This window comes from Natator depressus, chromosome 11, assembly GCF_965152275.1.
Source record: "Natator depressus isolate rNatDep1 chromosome 11, rNatDep2.hap1, whole genome shotgun sequence".
Lineage (NCBI taxonomy): Eukaryota > Metazoa > Chordata > Testudines > Cheloniidae > Natator > Natator depressus.
In genome coordinates, this window is record NC_134244.1 from 55,996,069 (window position 1) to 56,012,212 (window position 16,144).

The window sequence follows — 16,144 nt, forward strand, 5'->3', positions numbered from 1 at the left end:
GAGTGAACAGTCTGTAGGGGAAGCCAAAGGAGCTACAATTTGCTTTAAGACTATTCTTTCCCTTTGGACTTCCCAGAAGTAAACGTTAGATCAGTGAAAGAGACAAACTTGGGATAAGAAAGCTTGTAGAGTACTTTCATAATGTACATCACGATGACCAAATAGCTGCACTGCACACAGAGCTAGCCACTGTATTACATTGCTTTGCAATTAAAGGACACCAAAGAGCCCCTTCATTTCAGTCAATGAATCTGCTTTTAAGGCACATTTAAAGTAAACAGTATTCTGTTTCTTTTAGAAACAAAAGATCAGCCCAATGGCAATTCAGAAATTAACTATTTTACATCAACAGCAAATGTTCTCAGCAATGTAACTACAACCTCAGTGGAAATCATTATACAGACCATTAAAAAAACACAACGTTGTGATCAGCTACAGTCCAACACTTCTCACCTGATATAGTTGTAACCTTTTCTGAAGTTCTTGTCCAGAATTGCAGCTGAAAGACCAAAGTACTCCAGCTCTTTGCGCTTTTGCCTATCATCATAAAATGAATAATATTCCAGTGAGGAATCCACCAGCAGCTCTGCCTCCTTGTATCGGGAAAGGTCACACAAAGAGTATATGGCTTTCAGGAGGAGGTTCCACCAGTCATCTTTTGTCAGTACACTTGTGAGCACAGCAAATATTGCTAAAATATTAATAAAGCCAATCAGTCAAGGAAATTAAAGTCTTAAAGGGCTGAAGACTTACACACACACACACACACCTTTTAAACTTCAATCTAAACTTTTATTTGTTTTTTTAAATGAAGAGTCTTTTTCATTAAGAGTGGAATATATTTCAATGGTATTTGAAATCTTTCATAACACAATTTATGAAATTCCTGTTTTTTTAAACAGGAACCCATAACCATTAAAGTGAGAACTTCAGAATTCCAGGGAATTTAAAACAGCAGCAATTCAAGCTGCTCCAGTATTACATAAACACACATTAAAAACTTCCCCATTTACCTGATGATGCTAAATAACTACAAGTCTGAATCAGGCACAGTTTGGATCTAGCTGGAAAACAAAGCATTATGTTTTGTTTTTAAATATTGTTATGCCTAAAAAGACTTTTCCACTAGCAGCAGTACTGACTATACTATCTGCCTGTCAGATTAGATTAGCTTGCTTTTAAATGAGGGGAAAACATGATTTTCCTAAGCCCATCAATATAGGCTTGTGCAGTCCCAATGTTTGTGGCAAAGCTTCACTCGATGGAAGTAGCTCATTCATTAATATACTCTCTTTCATATTAACAACAAGACTTTGCAATCTTTACTCATTCAAGTAGTCCTTATTGATGAAAGTCATTTCCTTGGCTTGAAATCAGACTATTCATCTGAGTAAAAAGACTGTAGGATCAGGGTGCAAATTAGGCACTGTATGAATAAAGCATGGGGGTAAAACAGATATAATAAAGTCATGTACATTTGAATAAGGATTTGGAGTGTAACATAATTCCAGGATTTTTTGGTATGTAGGAAATTAAAATGATTTATTTTTTTAAAAGTCTGTTACCTTTTGCATCACAGTTTGCAGTCTCTTGGTCATCATTGTCTGAAATTTTATCCCTAGACACCTTCATAAGGTAAAGGTGTCTCTCCCCGGATTTGGAACTAGATATCAAACACACCTGAGCTCTATTCATTGCTACCTGGAAACAATCATGAAGGACAATAATTCTAAGTTTCTGATTATACAAATACATCCTGTTGCAAATACATCTTCTCTAGCTATGTTCAAAAATTGTTTTCAGATCAGTTATGCATAAGTAGAAGCATATCTGACTATTGTTCACAAACAATAAGACTGTATTTAGCATTGTTTCATGTTCCTGTTTAGACTGAGTTAACCAAAAGAGAAGGATAAAAGCTCTCCAGAGGAGGTGAATTTTTATAAAGGTTGGTAGACTTCTGTTTATAGCCAAGTCAAAACTTCTTTCATAGAGGCATAATAAAAAAGATACCATGCTACCAGTATCAAGATTTTAGAAACAGGTGGACAGTCAACTATCAATTGGTACAATAACTGTGACCCCAAACTGTAACAATTTTGGGAAAATGGAACTCTGAATATAACAAAACTCAAACAAAAAGCAACAACAACTTGCAAACTAAGTAAATTCTACCTAGAAAATAGTTTTTGTTATGATATGGACAACAAGAATGTAAAAGGAAAGTTATTTAAATAATTTAACTTTAAATCATCTTATTTATGTGGCCTGTGTAATTTACGGTAGCTATACGCGAAACACAATACTATCTACCACAAAGATTAAAAAGTGATTCTATGTTCGGATTAAGAAAAAAGAAAAGGAGTACTTGTGGCACCTTAGAGACTAACCAGTTTATTTGAGCATGAGCTTTCGTGAGCTACAGCTCACTTCATCGGATGCATAGCATATCGTGGAAACTGCAGAAGACATTATATACATACAGAGACCATGAAACAAAACTTCCTCCCACCCCACTCTCCTGCTGGTAACAGCTTATCTAAAGTGATCATCAAGGAGGGATTGTTCTATGCATAGTCAGGAATAACAGAGAACCTGAAACAATCTTGAAATCATCCAGTGAAGACCCCAGTGTGTATTTCGTTTAACATAACATATGCAGACACTTGTGAGAAAATACAAATGAAAACAGGTCATGTACAAATAGGCAGTATCTGTAGAGAAGGCATATCAGTAGTTTAACGCATACAATACCTTTTACAGAATAGAGCATTATTTTGATTACAAATTAATGGCCTAATTCTGAAGAGGTACCTAGTGGCTTTGATGGGGGCACCTCTGAAAGACTCAGGTACACCAGATGATGATAAGGCATATTAAACTATGATATTTCATATATAAGACATCAGTTTACAGTTATTTCTATAGATTTCTAATGCTTTTGAGTACTTTTATCCTTTGGCTTAAACAGGACATGTCTGTCCCATCCAGTAAAGCTTGGCTACAAGAATTAACTTACCTTTAATAGCATTGCTAGCATGGTAAGCAAAGTGTCCACATAACCGTACATTTTGCCTTGAGAATACAACAGCGTTGAACGATGGAGCAGTAACTTTAATTCCTAGATAACATTGAGCAGAGTTAATTAAGTCATAAACTACCACTACCTACACTTAGTGTTTTTATAAACATTACTTTTCTGGCTGCTAGTATAGTATTAGTACCAAAAAAGAAAACAATATTTAGAAAACTGTATTAAAATCTTAATGACAGCACGGGAAAATCAAAACTTCCCTCAGATAATAGTTGTTTTGTTTCATCACTTAAATTTAGAAGAAAATCTATATAGCTCTTATTTGATGGAGGAGCTATTGGAAATGGGATACAGAACCTATCAACTATGTCACCACTTACAATCAGATCAATAGTAGACAAAAGTTAACATCTGATTCTGCTGGACAGCTGATGTGAAGTGACTGGTCTTTAGTCCAGTTCCTATTGGACAGGTGGTCATACAGCACACAAAAATCAGAGTCAGAATTTAGATACTGGGAGTTGGGATTAATAGACATGTAGAGTGAGATACCCTCTTGACCCTAGCAGTGGTCCCTCTGGAAAACAGTAGAGAATGTTTCACCACAACCCCCCATTGTGACCTGTACTGTAGATAGAGAGACCACAGTCTCCAGTATTGCCAAGCTGGCATCTTTTACCAGCGTTAAAATTACAATGTTTCTTTACAGAGTATACAAAATCACTCCAAATGCCATGGAGGAAATTTACCAAAGAAATGCATTTAGCGATACATTCTTGCCATAACAGAATTATGTACACCAAAACTGTGGACAAAAGAGTCAAGACACAGAAGAAGAAAAAAATCACATTATATAACATTTCACCTACCTGCTGGGCAGCATTAGCATCTTGTGCCAAAGTATCTGGATCATACATTGGTTCCAGAGCCTCCAAAGCTTTCTCAGGCCGGCCCAGCTGCTGCTGAAGTGTAGAAAGTGAAATTCTTGCATCCAAATGCAACGGGGCAAGATCAACAACTTTTGCATAGCTCTCTGCAGCACGCTCCATATATCCCAAGGCTTTTAGACACTCTAGAAATAAATACCGATAAATACAATACGCTTATATGACAGAAGTGAGACTGTGCCTATTTTCATACAAACTAGACTAGTTCTGTATCACACACAGGCTTTTGTTGTGCTCTACAAAAGAACTACACTAAGCACATGTTACTAAAATAGGAACACACAATACAGTATCTTGTGCCTGAGGAATAACAGTGTCATTTAATCTGCAGAATCTTAAAAGAAAAAACCATGTTTCAGCAATCACCACAAACAGAAAGTTGAACAATGGTCTTCATTGCTAAGACTAAATATTTATGTTGAAATTGTTTCAATCAATCTGAACATTTTTGGATACACTTGAAGGGGACTGCCATAAAAGAAAACCTTCCACCACAAGGATAAATGTGATACACTCTAATCGTAACTACAGTATGGTAGACACTTATGACAATTTATCATATGAACTCTCTATCCGATGTTCAGACAGACATTCTTAGCTAATGGCCTAAAAGGTCAACAGGAGATGATGGTGGTCAGTGCAAAAGCACCTATCAGTTTCAGGCCTTTACAGCACTAATGTCACCAGAATGTTATTAGCATCATATGGAAATGAGTTTCTACTCTTCAGTCAGAAGTGTTAACAACATTGCAATACTGCTTACCTGCATGCCGGAGCCAAACTACTGCCAAGTTATATCTTTCAGAACAAACTAGAGCACTCAAGAGTGGTAGTGCTGAATTGTATTCTCCAACATCCAAAAACGCCTCTGCAACATCCAGGTACAAGTCCCCCATATCCTCTGGATTTTGCTCCACTAGAGTAGTCAAAAGAGGCTTTTCCCCCCCAAAAATAAAAACACAAGTAAAAATGAAATACTAAGACAAGCCACACACATACACAATTACTGTACTAACCCACTTTATATTGGAGAGGGCAATGGAATATTTACATTTTCTATTCAACATCTGAAACAATATGCATAAGTGGTCCATCCTGAAACTTGAACCCTTCATTTTTATGTGATTTCAAAGGGAAAAAATGAGATTAGAATTTCAGGATAGGTTCCTAAAAGAACAATCTTATTTTGGCTGTGATAGAGAAAAGGAAAACTTCACATCCAAACATCCTTGTAAAGATCTCCATCAGGATGGTGTGTGAGAAGGCTTGAGTCTATACTATAATTATGATTTTTAAAATCCATCCTACAAGCCTCCTGTAGTGCTGTTGTGATGACCTTCCTAGCTTTGTGGCCATTTTTAGAAAATGAACAGTAAAAAACACACTGGCAAATGGAAGTCCTTGCTCATGAGAAAGTGAAAACGACGCATTACATGATTAACCAAAATTACCCCATATTTATCTATGTATTAGTTTTTACTTACACTGAGTGGCTCTAGGATGTTCAGGTGAACCAGGCACACCATTAGTTTTACTGTGATGTCTATTGGAACTCCATCAGGTATAGAGCAGCTAACTTTATCTTCAGCTACAAAAGACAACACTTAGTTCTGAAACCACAGCTTTTAACAATGACACCACATCCTCAACACCTTTCTATTATATCCTCTTGCCCATTACACTTCTCCGGTCCTGATTCAGCTCCTCAAAAGTCAATGGAAATCTTTCTATTGATTCAATGAGTGTTAGATCAGGCCCTAACTGATTCACTTCTTTCTTGCTTACCCTGTAACTTCCTACTCCCTGTGACCTAAGCATCTGATCCTGCAAAGTGCCATCAATTTTTACTGACTTCAGCAGTAGTTGAAGGTGCTCTGAACCTTGCAGGATATACTCAGCACCACAGAGTCCTTAGTGCCCTCCCTCTCCTCCTTCAAACTCTCTTCTTTCACAAAGCCTTCCTATACTGACCTACTTAGTGTCCCCAGCTCCTTTACTATTACGTGAACTGTAGTCCCGCATATGCTACTTTTTCCATTAGACCATAAGCCCTATAAGAACAGGGACTGACTCTTTCTGCATTTTGTAACACACACAGCACATACCTACAGAACTCTCCTTATTGCAGGCTTTGTAGGTATAATTTAGAGAGAATGGCAAGTGTGCTGTACATGTCAAAGAGGTTACTCTTGTTAACTAACTACTAAATCGTATAGAAATCCCACGCTGAAAGTTCATTAATTTGGATTTATGGTTGCTCAAATGTACTTCCTGTAAACGCAATCCATCACTAAATGTCAAGGAACTCACCAAATCTGGATCAACCTAACATGCCTCACCACCAGTCAACATGAACCCCAAACACATTCACAGACTCCTCAGGTCTACAATCAACTCCATTTCACTTCTAATACACAACCACTAACAATACACACTTCCAGGACCTATAAGTCACAGTTGTGAGGATTAGTCAATGTCTACGTTTCTTTGAACAAATAAAGCACTATATACATGCCAAGTATAATCATTATCATTATTCAGTTGCTTATAAATGTTTTAAAATCATGATAAAACAGCAGTTTCAAAGTGGATAATTTCTGGAAACTGAGTGTTTTTAAAATCTGAAGGTGGACTGGGTAGGAGGCAGTAATTTTCAACCAAGGAAGAAAGGCAGATCAAGAATCTTTTCTAGACTAAATCCAACATCCCTGCTGTCAAAAACCTTCACTGTTGCCCAGACTTTCAAAAGCTGAATACTGACCATGATCAGGTTACACCTTTACACTAGATTCAGAATTAAATTGCTTACAAACAGCGCTGGCCTCAGCTGGAAAATCTTGGTAGTCGATCACTGCCACTTGACTCTCCTGAATTTCCACAACAGCCACTACATCTTTCATGTCTGACAGGAAACAAAAAATCAGATTAAACTCTTTAGCAGTTTTCAGTGAATCCAAAACTATTTAATTTGGTGTCTACATTTGATTAGTAGCTTTTTGTTAACTACTGAAAAGCAGGCCATCTTTGTAAAAGATGGCACAGTGACAAGGGCTTTAAAAAGTTGAGAAAAGAAAAAGGGAAAGTAAGCTTCTAGTGGATTGTATAGGTTTGTCCTAATAACTATGTGATTTGGCATGACATAATAAACTGCATTTATTTTTTGATTCGTAATAGTTTTGCTCCTCATTTATGTTTAGTAGTGAGAAGATTTTTCAAGAGTTTTGTCTGAAAAAGGAGCGCAGGACTAGGTCTTATATTTGCACTGGGTTTGGACTTCACTGCTAAACCAACTGGTCAGCCACAGACAAATACTACTGGCCTGAGCTAGTTTTTTTATTTATTTAAAAAAAAATTTTTTTTTCAGCTTGATAAACCACTTAAAAGCACAGCAGACAAACATTTTCAGAACCAAGCAATGGCTTTCATGTGGAAGCAAATTTATGATCCCAAACTAGTATTTATATATCTGCATAAACCAAAAGACTTGAATTTGTAATTGCACAGGTAGGGTTTAAAAAGAATATAATTAGTTTTATCTCATTTAGTATAAAGACAGATATTTGAGTCAAGATGCTATTAGTGTTTTTCAAAAGCTATTTATCTAAAAGAAGTAAATCATCTGATCTGAAAACCTCAGTGGGAGTGTTAGCAATTTAACTAGCCACCTATTATATTATAACCTAGACAGCAGCCCATGGGTTTAATGAGTCACCACATCAAAGTGGCCAACTGGCTTTCATGAGCAAAATTAATTTACTATAAAAAGTTTAATAGACCATGTGTCACCTACAACAATGAAGAACTTTTCAAGAAAAATCTAGAAGTATTGAATAGCTCAAAAGAACATGCGCTACAAGGGAGATATTGGTATACATGGCATCGTACTAGCTGCTTGTTTGCCAGTTACCTTTATTCTCCTCAGAAGGGCCTTGTTCAGTCACTTTCTTTGAAACTACAATTCCTGAAAAATCCGTAATAACCTAAAAATGGAAGAGCAATTCATGTCCTGTTAGAAACAATAAAATCAACATAAAATAACTGTTTTAGGTAAACAGCTTCACAACATGGTCATTGCCGGAGTAACCCATGCAAAAAAGAGTTAATACAGGGTTTTACATTTTTTTTCCCCCCAGAGTCTGGACCACATTTTAATAGAGACTGTCTTGATTTAAAATATTTAGACTTCCATAGAGAAGTAGTGAACAGGAAGGTGATTTCACCTCTGCATATGGCATAGGTGAGACTGATACTGGTATAATGTATACAATTCTGGTTTCCACATTTTAAAAAGAATCTTGAAAAACCAGAGAAGTTGAAGAAAAGAGCCAAAAAAATGACTGAAGGGCTGGAGAAAATGCCTTACGAGTCAGAGACAGAGAAGCGCTCAAACTGTTTAGCTTACCAAGAAGAAGAGATGCCTTGATTACAGTGTTTAAATACCTTCATGGGAAAAAAATTACAGCTACTAACAGGCTCTTTCATCAAGTGGGGAAAGGCATAACAAGAACCAATGGCATGAAGCTAAAGCCTAACATATTCAAATTAGAAATAAATTTTTAACAGTGAGTGATTAACCATTTGAAAAAACTATTGAGGGGAGTGGTGTTTTCTTCATGTTGTGAGGTCTTCAGATCGAATCTGGGTGTATTTGACTAAAGCATAAAACTTATTGGGCTCAACAAAAGAACAACTGGGTGTAATGGCCTGTAATGTATTATAGGTCATAAAGATGATCTAACGTTCCCTTCTTGCCCTAAACTATGAATGATCTGTGCTGATGTGTCACAGACACACAGATCGTGACTGATTGGCTTCATCAGGTTACCCAGATCAATACATCTAAGGAGAAGAAAATCACATTTTTAAAATCTTCCCCAAGAAACAACATACAAATCTTCTGTTGCCTCTTACCAAATAAATCAAACTTGATTTCAATGCTAAATTACTGACAGACTGGAGTAATGAATATTAACGTATTAGACTTGCTGAACTATCACAAAACTGGAAAAACTATATTGCTCAAAATCTTCAAGATAAAATCTGTCCTTCTAAAGGGCACAGAACGGTTAAACCTGACACAAAAGCATTTCATTGTCATACCGCCATAGCTTTGTCATACTGTTTGTTGGAGATATACAGTTCAGCTGCTATATTAATATCTTCCATGGAGATGAGGCTCTGATGTTTAGTAAAGGCTTCCTCCATTATCTCAATAGCAGAGGTGACATCATTGGCTTCATAGTAACTCCTATAAAAATATGGGTATGAGATATTAGTGACAATTTTCAATGCTACGCATATTATGAAAATTAGTCAACTAAGATTCACCCAAAAAACTGTATGGATTTTTAACACGTTCCCTTGTCCCTTTTATTTGTCTTCTCCTCCTTATGAGCATTTTTATTAGAGCAAGTCAGGATTTTTTTAAGTAAAAAAGAACAGATTTTTCAACCTTGTGATAATTTTTTACCATTTGACTAACTGATTTTTATCATTAGTTTTTCTCTTACATGTTAACTTTTTAAAAACCCAATAAATTGCTTTCTCCTGCCTTCTCTCTCCCCCCCCGCCTCCCCCCCGGACCCCATAACCAAGTTAGCAGGCTTTATTGTATTAAGGTACTCTCAGCTGAAACTCTAATATTGTTACAACACTAATTTGCATACATACACCACCTCCCATCCACAGATCTCAAAGGGCTTTAAATTATTAAAGCATTAGCCTCGCTGGGCCTCTGTGAGATGAAATAAGTTATTCTCAGCCTGTTTTGCAGATGAGAAAACTGAGGCACACAAAGCAGTAACTGACTTGCTGAATAAATCAAACAGTTGATTTCAGCACTAATTATTGGATATGTAATACTGTCCAGAAACTGCTTCAGTTCCTGATTTCAGGCATGGCTCCTGAACTAACTAGGTTCTACAGAAAGAGCATTATTTTAAAGGCTGTAGAAGTCACAAGAAGAAATTCCCAATGATTTTTCTAAAGGGCAAAGGGAATAAGCTTAAATTAATCAGATTTCTTTCAATCTTGGAAAATCAAGTCATGCTATTGGCAAAAGAACTTACTTCGCCATGTCCCTGGCCAACTGCATAAAGCGTTCTCCATCAAAAGGGGACAGAAGATTTAAGATACGTCTATAGCCATCCATTGCCATTTTATGGTCTCCCATCTGCTCATACAAGCTTGATCTCTCCCACAGATAACGCACATTGGTAGGGTCATACTTCAGAGCTACGACAATAACCACAAGTAGTCAGTACTGTACATAGCTTAGACAAATGCAAGTCTGGGCTCACTATGCTTGCTTGACTATCCACCTGAATCATACATGATAAAGCCCATGACAAGTGTCAGTATCATCTTAGAAGAAAAGAAAAATAGTACAGAAAACAATATTTGCAGCCTGAGGAAAGATCTCTTATAACACTCCAAGTCCAATAGACTTCTCTAGTATGTACATTAGCTACTAATGTAATGCTTTCAAATATATAAATTTATGATGTTTATCTTCTCCCAAACACAGCAAAAGGGGTTGCTCAATCATCCATAGACTTTTAATGTTCCCACACACTTTTAATAAGAAGGAAAAACTCTCAGACCTCGTAGAATGAGACATGCCTATACACAAAGATCAAATCAGTTTTAAACAATGTTACCACAATCTCAGCGAACAGAAAACGGAATGGGATAGCTAAAGCAAATCAATTGATTATCATTACATTATCAAATAAAATTACCACAAGTACAAAGGAATAGTAAAATAGTCATTACATTACCTTTTGAATAGCAAAATATGGCCTGTTTAATATTGTCCTGCTCTAGTGACATTTCTGCCAGTCTAACCCACTCCTCAGTGTCACTAGGGTTTAAATGAGCTGCAATCAACTCAAATTGCAATGATTTCTCCATATCACCTTGGTCTTCATAGATCATGGCAAGAGTAGAAAATGGCTCATAAGCAAGAGGAGCTATTAAAGACAAAAATACTCATTAAGTTTTAAACCTTTAACCAACCTGAAATAAAATAATTTAGGATTCTGCAAATAATGCACATTAGAAGTATATGAAATATTCAATTAATTTGTTAAAACAAAGAAACTTTCAGACAGACAATCTCCAGGTTCATCTTATGTGTAATTAAACAAATTGACTAAATCTTACATAGTATTTTATCCATACAGCAAACTATTTCTACAACCCATTTAGACTCCAATTCTGCAAAGTCAATGGCACTTAAGTACTTAAAGCTAAGCAAGGGCATAAGTCTTTGCAGGATCAGGGTCTTAATTTCTTTTTACAAACAACAAAACAACAACAGAGAGAGAGAATGCTTAAAGATGAGCTAAGAGTATTCCTAATACCAAATTAATGATATGACCATTTACAAATAGACCAGTTCCTTATGCTGCAGTATTTGATATTAAATGAAGCAACACAGTTAATTTTTACAGTTTCCTTGATGAATACTATAAATTCCAGATTAATATACCAGCCATCAAAGGGAGTAAGATTTAAGTCTCACACACTCCCATGAAATATTGAAGTACCTTGTCTTATGATTTCCATGCACATCAGTATAGCTTCCTCATGTTCCCCTCGAGCAAACCTAATGTTGGCTTCTCCCATGAGTCCTCTCAGGGCTCGAGGAAGTTTACTGCGAGGCCTTTTCTCCTAAATTGAAAGATTATAACAGAAACAAATATAAATATACCATAATAGGTTTGGCAAGCTGATCAGCTGACCAGTCAAACAATATCAAATTGACTGCTTATTATTTCACCAGGGTCCAACATGGTCAAATATTCTAGCAAGAATGCCCTGATGTAGGCGGTGGCCTATCTTTTAGATTACATCATGGTGTCATTCTTTCTTTTATTATTACCACATTTCATTGTGTTTTGCATTTTCCGGAGTTAAAATAAGTCAGTTAAGTAACTTGGTTGTAATTAGGCATAAGCATCTAAGGGTAAGCCCACTTAAGATTCTAAAGCCTTACTCTTTTTTGTAACTATTCTAATAAATTAGTGCTCTAAAATATTTGACCATTTTTGGCTTTACTTGACAATATTTGACTGGTCAATTGTCCAATTATTTTTGGACTGCTCAAATGCCAGCCCTATTCTATTATGCCCAAATTCAAGAGGAATCAATCACATCTGTAATTTTTGTTAAACAAATATAAACTATTTAAAATTTGTTTCAGTACCACTGAATAATACAACTAATAAAACTGTCACAACTAATTTTGGTAGCTTGCCGTGTAATCCCAACATCCATTTATAAAAGTTTAAAATCTAATTATAGAAAAACTAAAAATTACTCCCCTATTCTTTAACCAAGTGCCCTTATATGAGCAGCCCCACGCCGGGATAAAAGAGGAGGACTCTTCAGCTGAATTTGTGACTTAGGTGAAATCTTACTGCAACAAAAACAGTTCAGTTAAACCAAAACCTGAGGATGGTAAGTGCACACGGAGCTCAAAACCCAAGCATGACAGATCTCAATGACAGCCGAAGAAAGCTTATATAAAGCGCAGTCAACAAACTGACTCAGGGACCAGCAGGAATCTTTTAAAATATACAGACATGTAAAAAAATCAAACAGTTAAAAGGGATCAGGAGACATCACGTATAACATTTTCAGTTAAGTTTTCAAATATTAGCATCATGTCTCTAAAATGATGCTACAGACAACATTTATTCACTGTGCTTCAGTGGTATCATGCAGACTACATGAAGATTTTAAAATGCAAATACTTGCTTTCATCATTTTTTTGGTCTCTCGATTAAGCACCATCTCCAATACAAAAACATCTCCTGCTGTGGGTTGCTCAGGGGTTTCTTCATCTTCCTCCTCCTCTTCCTCTTCTTCCTCCTCCTCATCTTCATTTTCCCCAAGCATGGAAGCGAAGACCCGATGGACGGATTTACTGACCCCATCTGTCGTTTCTCCTGGTTGAAGAGAGTCAGAACAGATTTACAACACATCCTGATGAATCAGTGTGTGTTGGTGTTTAAGGCAGGTCTAAAATACTGCTGGTCGTGCAGATGGAATTGCAATTGTTGTTGCTGATACCCCTATAATTCCCCCACTTCCTCCCTATGATTGACTGAGCCTGCCTCTTGGAGATACAGGGCACCCACCAGTGCAATGGCAAGCCTGGATATGATGGAGAACAACCATTTCATACTTACATTCTCTAATTGTGCAAACTGTAAACTGTTTTTAAAAGTCACTGTGATAAATGAAGGGGGTGGGGGGAGCTACCTTTTATGGACACCCAGCCAGCCAGTCAGCTGTAAAATCCCTGTTAGTAGCTGTTCTCTACTTGCTTTACCTGTAAAGGGTTAAAAAGTCTGACTGCATGCATAGGTAAAGGGAAGTGAGTGGGCACCTGGCCAAAAGGGCCAATGGGAAGGCGAGAACTTTTTAAAATTGAAACAAGACTTCCCTTTTGGCAGTCTGTTGTTGTTCTCAGGAGAGAGGGGACAGAGCAAAACAGGGCTGAAGCTATGCTGTAAAAAGCTGTGAACCAGGTATGGAAATCACAGATCATACCTAAAGCTACTCAATTTGAAACGCCAGATATGTAAGTAGATCAGAAAATGTCTAGAAAGATACGATTAGGTTTATCTCTTTTGTTCTTATTGGTTTGTGGACTCCTCTGTGCTAACCCCAGGTGCTTTTGTTTTGCTTGTAACCTTTAAGCTGGGTCTCAAGAAAACCATTCTTGATACTTATTATATTTGCTCTTTTTAAATCTAGCAATAGCCTAAGTTCCAGATGTATTTTCTTTCTTTTTGTTTTTTAATAAAATTTACCCTTTTTAAGAACAGGATTGCGTTTTTTGTGTCCTAAGAGGTTTGTGCACGTTGTTTAATTAGCTGGTGGAAACAGCTGATTTCCTTTGTTTTCTTTCTCAGCTCTTCCCCAGAGGGGGGCATGAAAGGGCTTGAGGGTACCCCACACGGAGGAATTCCCAAGTGCGCCTTCCTGAGTAAAAAGGGGGTTTTGCATTTGGGTAGTGGCAGCATCTACCCATCCAAGGTCAGAGAGAAGCTGTAACCTTGGGAGTTTAATACAAGCCTGGAGTGGCCAGTAGTAATTTTTAGAATCCTTGCGGGCCCCGACCTTCTGCACTAAAAGTGCCAGAGTGGGGAATCAGCCTTGACAGTTACCTATCAAAGAACACATGGTCTCAGAAACAAAATACTGTGATTTTTACATTTCTACAGTTAAGCCACCATACTGACACGTACCTTCTGTTTCATTGCGACTCTGGGATTTACCAGATCCTTTTCCAGATGTAGATGGAGCATCTGGGTCATATGTATTTTCCTCAGTAGGTACACTTTCTCCATCCTACAGACATCAACAAAATTAACTACAAGGTTTGCAGTACAACTACTAATTTAATTTTACTGTTCCACATGTGTTTATAATTACTGGCATTTAGACTATGGGTTTCTGGCCTTTTGCATTGCTGATGGAACAGAGGCTATATTATTCCATTAAAACAGGCACCAACATTGATAATAAGAAACTTCTGTTCGCACCAGTGTAAAGTGAACTCAATATTCTGACTGTTCACTGTTGTCCTACATTAGTTTTGACTGAAGTCTCTTGAAGAATACTGCTTGTATTGAAGTACACTGGAATAAGATTATACGGTTCCCAACATCTCACAAAAAAATGAGGTGTGACTATCCAAGTGAACAAAATTGTAAACAAACATCATGAATGCTTTTAAAAGCTTGCCTCCTTTGTCTAAAATTAAATGCAATGCTGAAACCCCTACATAGTTAGATGTTTCAATTAATAGTTTCTTGAAACAATCTGTTATACCTATGAGAAATTTGGATTAAAATGCTCTCCTGACCAGTAAGGCCTCCTCTGGGGGAACAAAGTATTTTTGTGTGGAACAGCAATTTCAGTGGACCACAGCAATGGCTCTCCTATTTACTGTAGTTGGGATATAGTGGAAAATACACAAATAAATGAAGAAATGAAAAGAGCACTTCAGTAATCTTTGAAGGAGTTGCTTCTTGTATCATGAAAATACATAAAGAAATAGAAAAGATCAGATGTTCCAAATTTCCAACATAATCTAAGTTTCTTTTCATTAACTAAACAAAAATTGCCTATAAAGTAAAAGGGACAGTTTTTAGTCTACAAAAATAGCATGTTTATAAAATAAAACAACTCCTGCTAGCAAATCTAGAAACACCTTAAAAGCTACAGCCATGAATAATGAATCAAAACAAAACCTTTGTATGCGTACAAAATTATATTTATCCCATTATGGGAATGAAAAATGCTTGGCCTTCATGTCCCCGAGGGAACCTGGAGTATAATTCTCATTTTCTCCAATTTTAACCCCCATTTGCAGTGTGGGAACCAGCATTCTTGCCAGGGAAACCAAGATTCTCTTCAGAGCCAGACACCTACCCACTCTGCAAAAGGAACTGCCATTCCTTATGGTGTTGGGCTCCACTCACCAAGAATTTCCCTTGTCTTTCCAGAAACATGGCAATGTACAAGAGTCCTATCTTACCAGTATCAAATAATAGTAATTTCTCACATGTATCTCATTATCATAAATTAAGTTGAAAGTGAACAAAATATTTCATGGATTAACAATGTCCACACTTATGCTGGCACGTAGAGCACAGGCGCTACATGCCACGGCGGAAGTCAGGCTACGTCCACACTTGTCACTGCAGCACATATCTACACACCAAAGTGAAAAGTTCTGACAGCAGGGAGGTACAGTAATGGGGAAAGGCGCTGGCATTGGGGGAAGGCTCCAACAGTTTCCCACTGACAGCGCCTTTCTCCACAGCTGGGAACTGTCAGTCTGGCATGGAAACGCTCTGGCAGCAGGGACACAACACTGCCACAAACAGCAGTGTAGATGTGATAGGCACTGCTTGAGCATGTAGTAATGTGTGTAAGCTACACACCCAGGGGAGTTAGGAACATAAGGCACTCTATTCGCCTAAGCTGTTTCATTGTCTACATTGCTTTTTATACCCTGCTGGGCATCCCCTGTCTGTGCCCTATCTGCTGCTGGGAGTGCAGCGGACTCTCCCCGGCCACCCCCCCCCCCTCAGGCCATTGCCCTGCACCCTCCCCGGCCATCCCCCCCTCATCCCCCCAG

The 16,144-nt window shown here is 37.4% G+C and overlaps 1 protein-coding gene across 1 annotated transcript in view; it reads right to left on the reverse strand.

Annotated features, from left to right (window-relative positions):
- GTF3C3 (general transcription factor IIIC subunit 3) overlaps positions 1-16,144 on the reverse strand; it is a 28,253-nt gene that overhangs the window by 11,753 nt on the left and 356 nt on the right. Inside the window, exons 2-15 of the mRNA XM_074967823.1 lie at positions 14,244-14,346; positions 12,745-12,935; positions 11,532-11,655; positions 10,761-10,952; positions 10,050-10,215; positions 9,082-9,229; positions 7,889-7,961; positions 6,791-6,883; positions 5,466-5,569; positions 4,745-4,916; positions 3,904-4,106; positions 3,020-3,121; positions 1,566-1,701; positions 454-691 (exon numbers count right to left, since the gene is read on the reverse strand). Of these exons, the coding sequence (XP_074823924.1) occupies positions 454-691; positions 1,566-1,701; positions 3,020-3,121; positions 3,904-4,106; positions 4,745-4,916; positions 5,466-5,569; positions 6,791-6,883; positions 7,889-7,961; positions 9,082-9,229; positions 10,050-10,215; positions 10,761-10,952; positions 11,532-11,655; positions 12,745-12,935; positions 14,244-14,346 (2,045 nt within the window). The remainder of the gene's footprint in view (positions 1-453; positions 692-1,565; positions 1,702-3,019; positions 3,122-3,903; positions 4,107-4,744; positions 4,917-5,465; positions 5,570-6,790; positions 6,884-7,888; positions 7,962-9,081; positions 9,230-10,049; positions 10,216-10,760; positions 10,953-11,531; positions 11,656-12,744; positions 12,936-14,243; positions 14,347-16,144) is intronic.